This window comes from Macaca thibetana, chromosome 4 (genome assembly GCF_024542745.1).
Source record: "Macaca thibetana thibetana isolate TM-01 chromosome 4, ASM2454274v1, whole genome shotgun sequence".
In the NCBI taxonomy this organism is placed as follows: Eukaryota; Metazoa; Chordata; class Mammalia; order Primates; family Cercopithecidae; genus Macaca; species Macaca thibetana.
In genome coordinates this window covers 44,188,799-44,205,655 of record NC_065581.1, presented here as the reverse complement: position 1 = coordinate 44,205,655, position 16,857 = coordinate 44,188,799, and the positions used below count along the sequence as shown (strand labels likewise).

The 16,857-nt window shown below is 55.0% G+C and overlaps 1 protein-coding gene across 2 annotated transcripts in view; it reads right to left on the bottom strand.

Annotated features, from left to right (window-relative positions):
• The window catches only part of TTBK1 (tau tubulin kinase 1), a 43,548-nt gene that overhangs the window by 20,759 nt on the left and 5,932 nt on the right, over positions 1 to 16,857 (bottom strand). For both annotated transcript variants that reach the window (XM_050786903.1, XM_050786904.1), the window contains exons 2-12: positions 15,316 to 15,463; positions 14,836 to 14,909; positions 14,492 to 14,632; positions 13,553 to 13,657; positions 13,094 to 13,159; positions 12,563 to 12,655; positions 12,351 to 12,476; positions 10,238 to 10,392; positions 8,963 to 9,194; positions 8,527 to 8,702; positions 4,888 to 5,449 (exon numbers count right to left, since the gene is read on the bottom strand). In XM_050786903.1, the coding sequence (XP_050642860.1) occupies positions 4,888 to 5,449; positions 8,527 to 8,702; positions 8,963 to 9,194; positions 10,238 to 10,392; positions 12,351 to 12,476; positions 12,563 to 12,655; positions 13,094 to 13,159; positions 13,553 to 13,657; positions 14,492 to 14,632; positions 14,836 to 14,909; positions 15,316 to 15,463 (1,878 nt within the window). The remainder of the gene's footprint in view (positions 1 to 4,887; positions 5,450 to 8,526; positions 8,703 to 8,962; positions 9,195 to 10,237; positions 10,393 to 12,350; positions 12,477 to 12,562; positions 12,656 to 13,093; positions 13,160 to 13,552; positions 13,658 to 14,491; positions 14,633 to 14,835; positions 14,910 to 15,315; positions 15,464 to 16,857) is intronic.

The following is a 16,857-nucleotide window of genomic DNA, read 5'->3' as shown; positions in this document are numbered from 1 at the left end:
TGTCCAGCACGTGGCAGGGAAATGCTTTGGTGCCTGCCGGGCAGTGTCTGTGTACTCAGGGCTTGCTGACCTGCTGTGTTATCAGCCAGAGACAACCGATAAAGGCAGGCAAACAGCCCTCCCCCAAATCACACACTTGCTAGCCTGCTTCACCCTTGCCCTAGCTTTTCCCGCCACTCCTAATTTGCACCTTAAATTTCCTTGAGAAGAAAGCCAGGTGTGTGGGAAAAAAAAAAAAAAAAACCCACACACACACACCATCACCAAAGAACAACAGATACTTTTAAATAGCCCCAATTGTGCCTGCTTTCACAGTGTTTCCCTCCCCGTTCCCCACATGTGCAGGTGACAGAGTTGTAGGTGCTCATAGTTTAAATGATTGGTGTTATGAGGAAGTTCACACATCAGGCACTGAGAAAATTGAGCTAGGTCTAGAGAGGGCTCCTCCAAAAAGGTGGCGGGGAAGAGGGAATTCAGCAGAGAGTTCTTGCCTGCCCTAAGCCACATAATCTCCGCCTGTGGGTGGAGAATCCCAAAAACTGTGATTCTAGGATGCAGCCAGATTTGGGAGGCCCTGCCATAGGCCCAGGCTGGGCTCACCACTTCCTTCAGGCCAGCCCAAAGACAGAAGAAAAAAGTAGGCTGGTCCATTTCTTCCTGCTCCTCTACCCTTGATGAAGGAAGATCTCTGCTTCACCCCGCTGTCCTGAAGTACTTAGCAAAACATGTTATACCCCATATGTTCATCCAGAGACACACACAGAGGCTGCCCTGCACACTGACATGCCCACAGGCACACCTGCTGATGTGGCCCAGACAGTGGGTATGCACACAACACACACACACACACACACACGCTCCAGGCTCTCTCTGATCCTGCACAAACCATCTGCTCTCTCTGGCCTGTATGCTTTCTGTTAAACTCACAGACCTCAGGCCAGGCGCAATGGCTCACGCCTGTAATCCCAGCACTTTGGGAGGCTGAGGCAGGTGGATCACCTGAGGTCAGGAGTTCGAGACCAGCCTCAACATGGAGAAACTCCGTCTCTACTAAAAATACAAAATTAGCCGGGCGTGGTGGTGCATGCCTGTAATCCCAGCTACTCGGGAGGCTGAGGCAGGAGAATTGCTTGAACTTGGGAGGCGGAGGTTGTGGTGAGCCGAGATCACGCCATTGCACTCCAGCCTGGGCAACAAGAGCCAAACTCCGTCTCAAAAAAAAAAAAACCTCACAGACCTCAGACGGAATGGCTCAGAGCTCAGATCTCGGAACGAGCTGCCTGGGTTCAAGTTCTGGTGCTAACACTTACCAGCTGGTGCTCACCAGCTGGGCTAAAAACTTTGCTTCTATGAATCTTAGTTTTCTTACTTTTAAAATCAAGATTCCCTCTTCATAGTGTTGTTGTGAGGAATATACATATAAACATGAAAGTGCTTAGGATGGTGCTAACTATTGTTGTCATTATTAGAATTATTACTCCAATTGTTATCATCAATAGAAATGCTTTGACATTCTAGGCATCTGTGGTTCTGTACACACTTGCAGACCTGCTGCATATTCTACACAAATGCAGTAACATGTGCACCCACCTGCAGGCACATACATATGGACACATCCATCCACCAGTGCACGGCTCGAGCTCCACTGACACAAACGCACATGCGCAGGGGCAGAATGCTAACCAACCTTGATTCTGTACACTGTGGGGAACCTGAGACCCACAAACACCTCACCCCCAAAGACACACACAGCTCATCTCTTGCTGACACAGGTAGTGCCTGTCCCTGTCACAAGCAGGACCCAAGCCCAAGACTGACTGATTATAGAATCGGCCTGTGCTTCCCCATCCCACCAAATCTCTCTCTCCCCACCCTCTTGGCCAGAATTCCCCAAAGTGAGGATAAGTCCCAGGACACAGGTAGGAATCTGCAGGTAAGAAAAACTTTAGAGATGAACCTCAGAAGAACCTCAGCTCCCTCACCTGGAGACCCAGAAAGAGACACTGACTGGCCCTCAGTCACTGGGAAGGGAATGGCAGAGCCAGGTCCAGACCTCGGTCTCCTGACTTTAATTCTGGGCTTTCTCTCTTGACACTGTCTGTCACCCTCCCTAGACTCTGCACTTTCTGCGGGTACAACCTATTGTGCAAGTCGCCTCTGATGCCTGTGGTACATGGCACACAGTAAATGCTCGGTGAATGTGGACGAATGAATGGGAGTGGAGCAAGGACCCCAAACACATTTTGCTCCCCCTCCTGCTGACTGGTGCTGGATGTGGTGGGATCAATGGCTAGTTACAACACAGTGGTACCAGCCCGCGTGACTGCCAGGTCTGCCAGGGCTGTGCCTCCAACTCAGGCCAGCTAGGGCCTCTCTGGGTGAGGACTCACGGGCCCCACTTTTTGAGCCCCCAGTTTCCAGTGTCCAGGCAAGGCCGGGATGCATATTCCCCAGGACCACAGCTCGGAGGTCCTTTCTTCTAGAAGGGACTTCTAGATAGGATGGGGTCTGAATGCAATCCTGCCCACAGCTGCTTTTCCCAGGGCACCCATGTAATCCCAAGCAAGGCCTCCCGATCTGAGCAAGTGGTAGAACTGGCCCCTGGCCCAACACCTGGGCACCTCCCAGAGCCACCAAGAGTGTACGCCCCCAACGTGGAACCACTATGTGGAACGCGGCGCAGCCCCTGAGCCCCTTCCGGCATCCCCTCCATGACTCTCTCCAGCCCCTCTGCGGGTTCATGGACCCCATTTGGCACACAGTGCTAGAGTTTTCCTCCATTTCCCAGGTCAGAGGTCAGCCTCTGTCCCACAAGCGAAGCCTGGCCAGGCCAGTGGCTGTCTGCCTATTCTGACACCCTGTCCTGGTCAGAAGAAAATAACCCAAATAGCATGAGACATTTGCAATTTGGCCATCATCTGGCCCTCCCTGCCCTTCCAGCCTTGTTCCTCAGTCCTCCCACACAAGGAGGTGCCATTGCAGCCAGACTGGGCCCTTCCAGGGCACCCAACACACCTGTCCCTGTGCTCAACTATAGTCTCTCTCGCCTTGGCTCCACTTCTCCCCATGGCCATCCACCTGGCTCTCAGAGCTCACCTCCTCCATGAAACCTGCCCTGATCATGGAAACCCCTTCCCAGTCCTCCCCGCTGCCCTCCAGACATCTCCTGCCCTGATTTCGGGGACCTTCTCCCCCATGCTCCTCCCATGCTCCGACCTCTCCCTCTCACTCATCATGCAGAGCTCCTTCTCCTCTCATTCCCCCTAGATGTGAGCACCTCTCAGCTTCCGCCCTCACTTTTGGGTTCCACACCCTGTACAGTCCTCTTGGGTAACATCACCCATTCCCATGGTTTCCCAAACCCCGAAATCTGTATTTCCAGCTGCGATCCCTCTCCTGAGCCTCAGGTACCTACACATGGAAATCCCTTAGATTCCATGAGGTCACTGTATTTTTTATTTTATTTTATTTTATTGTTTTTCTTTGTTTTTTGTTTTTTGTTTGTGAGACGGAGTCTCGCTCTGTCGCCCCGGCTGGAGTGCAGTGGCACGATATTGGCTCACTGCAAGCTCTGCCTCCCGAGTTCACGCCATTCTCCTGCCTCAGCCTCCCGAGTAGCTGGGACTACAGGCGCCTGCTACCACACCCAGCTAATTTTTTGTATTTTTAGTAGAGACAGGGTTTCACCATGTTAGCCAGGATGGTCTCGATCTCCTGACCTTGTGACCCACCCACCTCGGCCTCCCAAAGTGCTGGGATCACAGGCATGAGCCACCGAGCCTGGCCTATTTTATTTTATTTTTATTTTTATTTTATTTTATTTTATTTTATTTTATTTTATTTTATTTTATTTTGAGTCAGGGTCTCGCTCTGTCACCCAGGCTGGAGTGCAATGGCACAATCTTGGCTCACGGCAACCTCTGCCTCCTGGGTTCAAGCAATTCTCGTGCCTCAGCCTCCCAAGTAGCTGGGATTACAGGCAGGCACCACCACGCTCGGCTAATTTTTTGTATTTTTAGTAAAGATGGGGTTTCACCATGTTGGCCAGGCTGGTCTCGAACTCCTGACCTCAGGTGATCTGCCCACCTTGGCCTCCCAAAGTGCTGGGATTACAGGCGTGAGTCACTGCACTGATCAGTTCATTGTATTTAAATCCAAATTCTCACTCCCTTCAAAACCACTCAGAGCATCAGCCGAGACACGAGAAGCCCTGGCCCCCACTCCATCACAGCCCTCTTGGCCTATCCCCAACACCCTTAGCACTATCCACCTTGCCCCGCATCCACAGCCCCACCCCAGCCCAAGCCTCCAGGGCACTCTCTTGCCACTGTCTGCCACGTGGCCTGCCTGCATCTCGTTTCATGCCATTTCAATCCATTTTCCACACAGCAGCCCAAGGATCATTCAACAGTACCAATGTAATCATGTTGCACTCCTTTTTAAAAGCCTTCAGTGGCTTACCAAACCTGCAGCATCAAGCCCCGACCCCCTAGCGTAGCCCTGAAGGCCCTCTGTGGCGGGGCCCAGGGCTGACCTCGCAGCCTTGGCTGCTGCAGTGTGCCATCAGCTCAGTGCTCTCAGATCGCCCCCTCCCGGCCTGTGCAAAACACTGTACCCGTGGCCTGCGAGGCCCTTCTCCCGCCTTGTCACTTGGCTTAATTGCTCACAGTGCCAGACTCAACTCAGAACTGAGAGGGCACTTCCTCTGGGGAGCCTTGTCTGCCCCCCAAATGTGGTTTCAGACCCTTAAGCCTGTCTACCTCCATCACGGCCCTGTGACTGCTGGGTTACTGGTCAGTAGTGCCAGCACATGTGGAGCACCCCAGGCCTACACACCAGGACTCTGGGCATCTGGAGATGGGGAGTGGGGTACAAGCCCAACCTTACCTGTCTCTGTGGGCCTGTGGGGTCCGACTCTCTCCGTCGAGGGCGGGGTCCCGAGTGCAGGGGTGAGTGGGAAGGGCTGCCAGGCGTGGGGGGCTGTGACGTCTCGGAACGGCCATCGGCCTGGCTCAGCTGGGGTGGCAGGGGCTGGGGCGGCAAATGCTGCAGGTCCTCCTCGGCCAGCACCTGCATGCTGCGTCCCCGGGGCCGGACGGTGGGCTCTGCCCCCAGCCGCCGCCGCTCTTCGCCCTCCTCGGGCAATGGCCGCAGCTCCTCCGGCTCCTCGTCCGTGGTGCCCGACGTGCTGGGTTCAGCCCCCGGAGGGAAGTCCTTGAGCTCCGTCTCCTTGTCAATGATGACCCACTCTTTGCTGTCGAAGTCCTCCTCCTCAGCCAGCGGCACCGAGCGGAAGGCATTGCTTAGGGCCTCCTGCTCCACAGAGGCTGACACGTCCATGCGGCCACTGGCCTGCCGGTCAGCGTGGCCTGTGTCCACTGACAGCATCTGGGCTGGCTGAGAGGAGCAGGCCTGGCGCGAGGGCGAGCCAGGCAGATCCATCCGTGACCTGCAAAGCCACCCCTCATGGGGCTCAATGTCCAGCCCCACTGGACCCCCAAGAACCCCATGCCAGTGGCAGGGTGGGGTGTGACTCCCGAAACCTGACCGCAGTACCCCTCCCACCTTGGGCCAGGCCAGTTACCTCTAGGTTGTCACCCTCCAACCTCACTTCCTATCAAGGCTTTGTTAGTTCGTTTGTTAGTTCATTCATTCATTCATTCATTCAACAAATGTTTTTGAATGCTTACCGTGCTCCAGGAATACAAACAAGCAGAAAATAAACTCGGGTTTCTGTGCAAGGAACGTTCTCTCCTGGGCCACCCTAGGGAAGCTAATCTTCCTCAGGCAAGCTTTGTTCTTGCCTCTCCAGTGCTCACAACCAGTGGTTGCTTCCTGCTGCTTCCAGGCAAACACACCCAACTGGCCCTTGAGTTTACAGAGGGCTTTCCAGCCTCTTCTGCCACCACCCTCCAGGCCTGCCTGGCTGGTTTCATCACTCCCAAGATGGCCTTGTTAGTCCCAGCTCAACAAACTCCAGTGACTCCCCAGCCCCAACAACAAAGTCCACACTCCTTGGTCTATACTCTAGGCCTCTCACAGCCTGACTATGGCTGTCTCCCCATTTCCCTCGCCAGCCCCATCTTAGATTCCACCCTTACAGCCCACCCGGAATGTGGCCTCTCCCCATAGGACCTCTCCCCACACACAGCCTGTCCTTCTACCCTTTGCTGGCTGATACAGGTTGGTTGTTGCCTTGGGCAGGTAGCCTGCCTTTCCCATCCTGCAAGGATTAGTGCTTTGTATCTCTCTCTCATCACAGGGTGAACCTCATGTCTGTTCACAATCTGTCTCCCCAAGAGACTGTGAGCTCTGCTGGGCAGGGCCTGGGTCCCATCTGACTTTACCCCAAGGGCATTGATCCTGTCTTGGGACATCTCTTCTGTCATTATCTTTTTTTTTTTTCCTTTGAGACGGAATCTCTGTCACCCAGACTGGAGTACAGTAGCATGATCTTGGCTCACTGTAACTTCCACCTCCCAGGTTCAAGCTATTCTCCTGCCTCAGCCTCCTGAGGCTTACAGGTGCACACCACCACACCCTGCTAATTTTTGTATTTTTAGTAGAGATGGGGTTTCACCATTTTGGCCAGGCTGGTCTCAAACTCCTGACCTCAGGTGATCCACCCACCTCGGCCTCCCAAAGTGCTGGGATTACAAGCGTGAGCCACTGTGCCCGGCCTCATTATCTTGAACTGTGCCGTGAATCTCACATTACTTTCAGAGCTTCTCAACTTGGGGCCATGCCAACCCCAAGAGGAGGATATTTCTGGTTGTACAATAGTGTGTGGGAGGATGCTCCACAAGGAAGAATTGCCCTCTCCCAAATGCCAGGGTACCCACTGAGAACCACCACGGAGGCCTAACCTATCTTGGGTTTGTGCCACTGCCTCATGTTCAGGCTGTGGGCAGGGGGCTGACTTTCATTCTCCCCCAGCATCGAGCCTATGGTTCAATGGCTCTTCAGCTGCAGAGGCAGGGGTGCAGATCAGAACCGCCTGTGGGGCTTTCTCAAAATACTCCTGCCCCAGCCTGCGTGGGACCTGCCCAATCTGACTGTGCACAATATTTTTATTGACTTGTTAATAAAGACTTAAATAAAACATCCCTGAGAGAGGCCACCTAGGGTCTTATATTTATGCTCTCATGTAAATGGCTGATATCATTTCCTTTCTGAGGCACAGTTTGTTTTGATGGATGTAAAGGGGAGAAAGGGTGCCAAAGAAGGCTCAGGGCTAGTAGTGCTTGTGTGTGTGTGTGTGTGTGTGTGTGCACGCGCGTGTGTGTTTGCATGTGTGTGCCTAGTGGGAGCTCAGACGAACGGTTGGAGACAGGAGGGAGTGGGGTGGGAAATCCGAATCCCAACTGCTTTGTACTGTCTCCTGCTCCCAAGTGTCCCAGAGCCCCAGAGCCCATCCAGAACCTCTGCTGTCTATGATATCCTGTTCAGCCCTCAACTTTCCCTACCATCCCTGCAACTGGGGTTCACTGTGAGCCAAACCAATTTGCTTCTTGTTCCCTAAAAGCAGGCAGCCCTTCAGGACTGTCTCATTCAAGGTATTTCCCACCTCTCTTCTCCATTTCTATCCCTTCCCAAACTGCCTCTCCTCATTTCTCCGTCTCCAGGGAGAGGGACTCCAGGCTACCACAGACGAAAAGGGTGGCCTTCAGTCCCAGGTAAGCTAACCTGTGTGAGTGTGGAACGACTGAGTTTGCTCACAAGGAGACACATGGAGTGCATGCCAGAAAGGATACCCCTCTTATCCCCAGGACGGGGTCTTTGGAAGAGACCCATTTTCTGGTGCAGAGAAGGCCCCAGTCCTACTGCGGAGTGAAGCCCCACTCAGAGGCCAAGGGAAGGTGGAAACATCTCGCAGGGGCCTCCCCACCTGATGTTGTCCCACCCACCATCAGTGCAGGTGGGGACCGGGCCCTGGCCCATGTTGTCCACCCACCATCTGGGGTCAACAGATCACTCTCCCACCCTCCCACCTTCCCCTCCCAAAGGCTCACTTAGCTTCTAGATGCTCCTTTTCCCCAACTACGTTCCCCCTGGTCCCCTCCCCTCTATGACTTCAGATCCCTCAGCCCTAACCCCCAAAACTTGCCCTGCCCTCTCTTCCAGCAATTCCCAGGCCCTCTCCCCCAAAGCTGAAGACAGTCTACCTCGGCTGCACTTGAAGCATCTATAATTAGTCTCTAGAAGAGGTTCTGGAAGCACACACACCTACCAACCAACTCATCCCTCACCCTTCCTGGGCCCAGGCACCCAGCCTGTCCCTCCTGCAGCCTGCACTCCCCCAATTCCCTTTCCTGGCATGAGCTGGGACCTCTCTGGATCCCCTACTGGCTTTCCCAGGCCCTGTCTCTGGCCCCAACTGAGTCTGACCCCAGGCCCACGCATAACCCTCTCAGCACTTCCCAGGGTCTGCCCACCTCCGCCACACATCTGACTTTTCCTCCAGACCAGCCATGTGAAGGCGGAGGGGGCCTTGGGCCCCAACCATGCCCCTGGTCCCAGACCCACCTCCTCTCAGGTAGTTCCACTCGCCCGTCCGCCGTGGACAGCCTCTCTGACTCAGGGCTGTTCACCCTCCGGTAGCGCAGAGAACGGACTGGGGTTGTGGGGGAGTCTGGGGGTGCACGCACGGGGGAGCTGGGGACCCCCATGCCTCGGCTCTGTTCCTCCTCCACACAGGGGCTCTGCAGGAGAGGGGAGTGTCATGAGCTGGGGTTGATGAGGCAGCTGTGGGCGAATGGTCTCCTCAGGGTAAAGGAGACAGAGGATGATGATGATGGGAGACACAGGGAGGCTAGGGCGGGAAGGGACCGGGAAACAGAGGCAGGACAAGCAGGCAGATGGTTGGGGACAGGGTGCTCAGGAGGAACAGGGCGGGGACCCAAGGCTGGGAATCGGGGTAAGAGAAAAGGCCACCCACGCCCTTCGCCCTGGCTGCAGTTACTTTGCCAATGTTGATCCGGAGTTTGTTCCGGTTGACATCTGTCTCCTCCCAGACTTCAGCCTCAGGACCCCCGGGGTGGGGGACAAGGTGGGGACTGGGGCCCAGCCCCTCAGAGGGCCTCCCGGGCAGAATTGGGGGTGCATTCTCCTGGTCACTCAGGTGCTCTCCCTGTAGCACATCCTCGGTGTTCTCCCGGAGCAGGTCCCCGGGCACTGGCGTCACATTGACCACCCTGGAGAGGACAGGAGGGAGCCATGAGCAAGGCTGGTAGGGGTGCCCTCTCCTCCCATGGCCCTCTCCTACCAGCACAGACCTGGAGACCACCCCTAGGAGCAGGCACAGAGGCGGTCCCATCAGGGGTAAGAGTGTCCCTAGACCCATCACCATTGCTGGCCCACAAAGCCTCTGAGACCAGACCACCCTCAAGTTGGCAGGGGCCGCAAGGAGATGTTGCCATCTAGCTCTGTTGGCTTAGTGGATCCTACTGTCATTCAAGAACCTGCCAGATTTCCATTGGCATTCACTGTCCGGCTTCCTCCTTTAGACCCAGGAATGGGTCTAAAAAGGAGAATCACTTTGGAGTTCCTTTTAAAATTAGTTTTCTTTTATTACTATTTTGCAGTCTGGGAGCATAGATGGAAGTTGCCCTGAATATACACTTAAATTTTTTTGTATTTAATCTTCTTTGATGATTAAACTTTAGAGTTCTTTAAGCAATGTCTGGGCACCGTAATGTGCTACCACGTCCTGTTAAGTCTCCTCCCTAAACATGTCCCCTGAAGCCCCTGCCCACTTCTCTCCTTGGCTCGCTCCTGGGGCTAGGTGGAGAGCCCCTTCTAACTCCAGCTCCTCCCTGGACCACCTGTGTCTTTGTGCCCATTACATGGTTCTGAAATTGCTGACCCAACGATTTCAAACATCCCAGACTCAGCTGACAGTGCTTTGAGGAAAGGAGCTGTAACTTTCAGGGGTATGGCCTCAAGACACAGCCATTAAATTCATGCATATGCGTGATAAGAAAGAGATAAACTGTGGGCCTCAGTTAATTTCACTTGGGGTTCCCTGCTCTCCCAGGGACCCACTGAGGAAGACGCCCACTATATGATCAGATTGAGGGTGGAGATGTGGCAGAGTTTCCCGAAGTCCCGAACTCCACTAAGGATAGGAAAGACAGCCAAGCGAGTCCAGGTAGGAAGACAGGAGAGGAGAGGACCGCCTGCCCTCTTAGGTAACAGCTCCAGGCAGTGGCTGGTGGCTCCCCTTCCTGAGACTCACCCAAACATGGCTGCCGTCTGCCGGGTGTTCTGCTGGGGTGGGGTAGAGGTGCTCGTGGACAGGAGGGCATCGGTGCCTGCCTTCTCCCAGTCAAAGGCCTCATTCTCAGCAATGCCCCGTTCCTTCATGCTGTTCTCAAACACCGACATGATCAACTGCAGGGGGTGAGGATGGTGGGAGGACAAAGAGGTGACCCGGGGGCTAGCCAGGAGGAAGGGGCAATTGCTGGGATCATAGGGGGGAGACAGGAACCTTCCAGGACAGGAATGGGCCTGGAGGGGGCATTGGAAGGAGAAGGGCACATTGATTTTAAATGAAAACATGCACATGATATGCAAATCAACATGCAAATTATCATCTTGGATTAAGCCCCACTGACTGGACATGAACCCTCTGAGATCTGTCCCCTGGTTACCATCTCCAAACCTCCTCTGCCATTTCCAGCATGTCGGCAACCCTAAACCACTGGGAGTTCCCAAACCCACGCATGGGTGCTGCCTCTACACAGACTGCCCCTCTGCTGGGCGCCTCTCCCACTCATCCTCTCCTCTCTGCAGCTTCCCTTCTCTTCACCATATATTCTCTCCACCATACAGCTGCCCTACAAGGCATAGTGCATCCGTTTGAATTGTCCACATGCCTATCTGTCAACTCTACATCCCCGGCAGCCAGCACAGGTCCCCAGCCTGGGGGATGCTTGCAGCTGTGTGGCCTTGGGGATCCCATGAGGCTAAGCCAAGATCAGGGGGCATCTCTGCGAAGCTCTGGGTTCAGGAGGTGGCAGACAGCTATAGACCCTCTGAGGTTCCCAGAACACTCCACTTCTGGCTTGGCTGTCTCCAGAGCACAAGGCAGGTTCTCTCTGCTGACAGGACCCGCTTGATTGTGTGCGTCCTGTGTGCCTGAGGCTGTCTCTGCTCCCACAGTGCGCAGCAGCGTGCCTGGTACACAGTGGATCCCAGGCAGAACACTGCTGATGTTCTCCCCATTCTGTGATCAGGGTCAATGGGTCCCATGGGGTGTGGTGATGGAGGCTTGGAAAGAGAACTGGACTCGGAGTCAGAAGATGTGCCTGAGCCCAGCCCTGCTCCTAACCACAATATTAGGCCTCAGTTCCCTCATCTATGAAATGGGCAGATAATCCCACTTGCCTCCCGCAGAGTTGTCATGTAAAGTACTTAAAAGCATTTGGCTTCATTAATTGTTTTTGTTTATTTGTTTGTTTGTTTGAGATGAAGTCTTGCTCTGTCACCCAGGCAGGAGTCCTGTGGTTTAATCTTAGCTCACTGCAACCTCCACCTCCCAAGTTCAAGCGATTCTTATACCTCAGCATACTGAGTAGGTGGGATTACAGGTACCCACCATCTCGCCCGGCTAATTTTTGTATTTTTAGTAGAAACAGGGTTTCACCATGTTGGCCAGGCTGGTCTTGAACTCCTGATCTCAAGTGACCCGCCCGCCTCGGTCTCCCAAAGTGCTGGGATTACAGGTGTGAACCACCACACCAGCCAGCTTCATTAATTGTTAAGAGCTGGGGCCGGGCACAGTGGCTCACGCCTGTAATCCCAGCACCTTGCGGGGCTGAGGCAGGTGGATCACAAGGTCAGGAGCTCGAGTTCATCTGACCAACATGGTAAAACCTCATCTCAACTAAAACTACAAAAATTAGCCGGGCGTGGTGGCACATGCCTATAGTCCCAGCTATTCGGGAGGCTGAGGCAGGAGAATTGCTTGAACCTGGGAGGTGGAGGCTGCAGTGAGCAGAGGTCGCACCACTGTGCTCCAGTCTGGGTGATAGAGCAAGACTCTGTCCCAGAAAAAAAAAAAGAGAGCTGGAATAAAAATATAAGGAGCATTCATTATCATCAAAGTCTTGCTTGGAAGCTTAAATGAGTTAACACATGAAAAGCACTAAGAACAGGGTAAGCTCTTGATAAATCTTGGCTGTGACTAGTTTACAAGAGCATCCGTGCCTTTAGTGCAGTTAGAAGACCAGGGGGAGAGGCTTGGGGACAAGACGGAGCCATGGAACCTCAGCAGGAGCGAGGTCTGCTGGGGGCAGTCACCTACAGAGTGGTGTCTAGGGAGCAGGGGCAGGGTAGCAGACTCCCACCTGGTAGTCGGGCTTGGTAAAGTAGTCAAGGCTGGCAATGTGGTCCAGGAAGAGGTGGAACTCTGATGGCATGTGCTTCAGCAGCATCCGGTGCTCATACTTCTCCTTGATCATCCCTACCTGCTCCTAGAGGCAAGAGGCCACGGGGAGATGGAGCCCCAGCTGCCCCCAAACCCCTTCTGCCACTTCAGACCCAGCTGCCCGGGGCTCACCTTGTCCTTGATCTTCCTCCAGGGCAGCTGGCCCACCGCAAACTCCACCAGCATGTAGAATAGGGACCACAGGTCATCGTGGCGGCCCATCTCCTGGAGGTGGGGGGAGGGAGTCACCCGCAGCTCTCAGGTCCTTCCCTGGGAATGGACGGCTGACCCTTCTCTGAGGGGCATCTGTCAGGGAGGCCTGACACCCAGTCCCCTAAGGACAGAACTGGGGTCTCCCCAAGGCCACAGCTCCATATCCAACCCTCCAACACACACAAGAGTCCCACAGCCAAAACTACCGCATGTGCTTCCTCACCCGACAGGGGTCTGTAGTGAGAACAGAGAGGATGGGGTTCCCGAAACAAATGAAGAAGGGGATGCTGAGTCTGCCACAGAGGGGCCTTCCTCCAACCCAGGGTCTCTGGGGTGGCAGAGTGCAGCCCCTGCCCCACTCTCCTCTCCCCACCCCTCCCCAGAAGCACACTGCACCCTGACCTTGCCCCTCCCACCTCCACATCCCGCAGCCCGGTCTTTGCCACTCACCCGGTTCTTGTGGGCATTGACCGAGGCATAGCGAACAGTTCCTCGAAACCCGGCCACATTCCGAGGCTGCAGAAGGGACACCAAGAACATCACCCACTATGCCCTCATCTCAGCCACCTCTCAACCCTGCCACCAAGTCTAACTCTTCACCCTGACCACCTCCCCTGGCTGAGGAGGCGGGCTTGCTCTCTGACCTTCCAGTCCTAAACCCACCTGCTGACCCTGCTCCCTGCCCAGAGGGGGCAGGAAAATCACAAGGTATGGATGTGGCATCCCCCAAGAGTACAGGCTAACAGAGAGAGGGGACAGGCCAAGTGTGGACCCCAGAGCTGGGTGGTGCTGACACTGAACACAAGGCCAGGCCAGCTTAGGCAGGCGCAAGAAAAGTGGGTGAAGGGTCCCCAGATCTGGGAGTAAGGGGGAGTCCTCCACTGTCCTCCCCGCCCCGACGGTACTCACAGGCCGCACATCCCCCGTGGTGTTGGTGTACTGCCGGGCCAGCCCGAAGTCCAGCATATAGCACTTCCTGTAGGTGGAGGGCAGCCTGCCCATGGCAAAGTTTGACTAGGGGAGACAGCAGCTGTGAGCCCTGGGGGCCCCAACCCCAGCTGGGCAACCTCAAGGGGCACCAAGAAACAGCTCTGCAGCTGGTGAAGGGCCTTCAGCCCCACATTCACTCGCCCACAAGGAAACGTCAGTATTCACATGTGTGCACCAGGTCACAGCCTCTCATCTGAGGGGTGGGGGTGATCATCCCCATTATAGAGATGAGGAAACTGAAGGTCAAAGGGCTTGGGGAGCATCTCTGAGATCACACAGCAAGTGGTGACTCAGCCAAGTCTGTCCGGCTCCACATTTTTGGGACTCCCCAGCAGGGCAGTGTGATTTGGTGTAACTGGTGTGGCTGCCCAAGGCAGCAGGCCTGCTGGGTGACCTTGCGCCATTCAACTAACCTTTCTGGGCCTCAGTTTTCATCTCTTTAAGTAGATTTTTCCTAGCACAAAGATTCAAGATGCCACAAAATCAGCTACTTGGAACTCCTTGTCAAGTCCCAGCCCCTCAGTCCCCTTCCCTCGATCCCTCCATCCTTTTCCAGCCCCCTTCACCTTCCTAGGTTCCAGGACTCTCAGGTCAGGGGCAAGGGATAAGGAACAGAAGGGAAGAACAGAGGAGAGGCCTGGGCATGGCCGAGGGGCAGGCAGGGGTGCATGCTCCTGGGAAGCAGGGGAGAGGAAGAGATGGGGCCTGGGAAGGAGAGCAGGAGGGGCTTGGGGAGAAGAGTCTGTCCCATCACAAGTCCCAACCAAGGTTTCGGAGGAGAAACCAGGAGGCCCAGGGAGAGATATGGGGGTGTGTTCTGGAGGAGGGAACAGAGAGGCGTGTTGGGGCAGTGCTCACAGGCTTGATGTCACGATGCAGGAAGCCCACAGAGTGGATGGCCTCGATGGACTCCAAGATCTGCTTGCCCAGCCGCAACGTGGTGCTCAGCGTGAAGGTGCCTCGCGGCTGGCTGCGGCGCAGGTCGGCCAGGTTCCGGCCCTGCATTGGGGTGGAGGTGGGGTGTAGACTCACCCTCAGCCGCCATCCCAGACACCACCATTGTGATACTCTTCCCAGCCACACCCCAAAGGGTCGTGCCCACTCCCCTCCCCCAGGGCCACAGTCTCCCTTCCCTTCCCCTACCCTGGAGTCACAGCCCAAGCTCTTAGAGAGGGGAGGGAGGATGGGCCATGGGGACTCACCTGGAGCTGCATCACTACATAGTTAAACTTCTCGTTCCTGCCACAGCCAATGAACCTGCACACATGGTCCTTCCCTGAGGGGCAAAGACACAGATCTTCCAGCTGTTACTCTTTCTTCCTCACTTCCAACCCTAAGATGGGTTCCTAGTGCACTCTTGATTCCTGGTCCCTCTTGATTCCTGGCCCTGTGAGTGCCTCTCTTGCCACCTCCCTGGCCCTAGCCTCATCATGTCTCCTAGACTCCAGCTTCATCACTTCTTTGATCACCAACCTGGCCTTCTGCCCCATCACTCTCTTAGACCCCGGTCCCATCTCTCTTAGACTCTGGCTCCATCACCTCTCCCTTAGCTCCTGGCTCCATCAGCTCTTCTCTCTACCACACCATATCTCCTCCCTCACCCTAGCTTCTGATCTCATCGCCTCTCTTAGCCCCTGCCTTCATCATCTCTTCCCTCCCATTCCCCTGCCCAAGGCCCGAACCTTGCAGCTTCTTCAGCACGGCCACCTCCATCTTGAGGACCTGCTTGGGCTGCTGGGCTGACTCCACCTTGAGGGCCACATTCTCCCTGGTCAGCAGGTCCATGGCCTCGTAGATCTCACCAAAGCCCCCGCCCCCGATCTTTTTCAGCTATGAAGATGAGGGGATAGGGTGTTCAGGGATCAGTCTGAACAGCTCCTCATCCCACCCGCTGCTGAGTTGCATCCTTCATTGGTGGGGAAGGGGGGTATCTTTTTTTTGTCTTTTTTTTTTGAGATGGAGTCTCACTTTGTTGCCCAGTCTGGAGTGCAGTGGTGCAATCTCAGCTCACTGCAATCTCTGCCTCCCGTGTTCAAGCAATTCTCATGCCCAAGTCTCCTGAGAAGCTGGGACCACAGGTGCCTGCCACCACGCCGTCCTAATTTTTTATATTTTCAGTAGAGACAGGGTTTCACCATGTTGGCCAGGCTGGTCTCAAACTCCTGACCTCAGGTGATCCAGCCGCCTTGGCCTCCCAAAATGCTGGGATTACAGGCATGAGCCACCACGCCCGGCCAGAAGGGGATATCTTTGAAGGGGAGAACCTCATGTCTCTCTTCTTTACCCCACCCCATCAGCACCCCACTCCTCTTCTAGTGCCCTGGGACAGACACCTCAGCTCCTGAGCAACCACACACACACACACACACACACACACACACACACACACACACACACAGGGCCAGATGTCAGAGTGGGTAGTAGGAAAGGGTAAAAGACCTGTGACCTCATATAGATATGGAGAAAGCCTAATGTAGGATTCTGAGGGGACCCTGGACTGCCCTTGACCTTTTCTTCTCTAGAAGGACAACAAATATCATGTTCCCCCATCCCCTGTGTAGACTGAGCAACCCTTATCCAGAAGGAAAACCAATTTCAGGACCTCCTATCCTCAGGGCGGATTGATTACCTGGGGAAGCAGGCACTTCCTGGGGTTGGCAGCCCCCCGAGAGTCACAAGAAGGAGAGAGTATTTGGGCAAGGGGATTCAGCAAAGGGTGTTCGTGGCCCATGCTCACTGTGGAAGCTCACATCACTCCCTAGGTCAGATGCCCACAACCAGAATGAGCCTCCTCTCCAGGGCAGGGGGTACTGTGGGAGCGTGGTGGGACCGGGGCCTAGAGGGAATGGAGCAGTGGTCTGACCCTCTTGGCCTCTCACTCCAGCCTCCCAAAGCAGGCATGAGAAAGGCGGGGAGGAGAACCGAAATAAAGTGAAGGAAGAGCTGGCAGGGAGCCGAGCAAAGCTGAATTCTGGGGAGGGTCTCAAAATCATTTCAGCTCAGAGGCCCGGGGGTCCTGGAGGGTGAGGGATCTGCTGGCAGGCATGGGGAGCAGGGAGAAGGTGCTGATTTCCAAGCTGAGACTGGTTTGGTTTAAGAAAGATGTACATGACCTCAGAAGAGGTCCACTGAAAAAAAAAGAAAGAAGGATGGAGAGCTTGATGCTCACCCCCTCAGGGAGCTGCCTCAATGGGGGCCTGTCTGCTCTGTGCACCTTCCCAAAC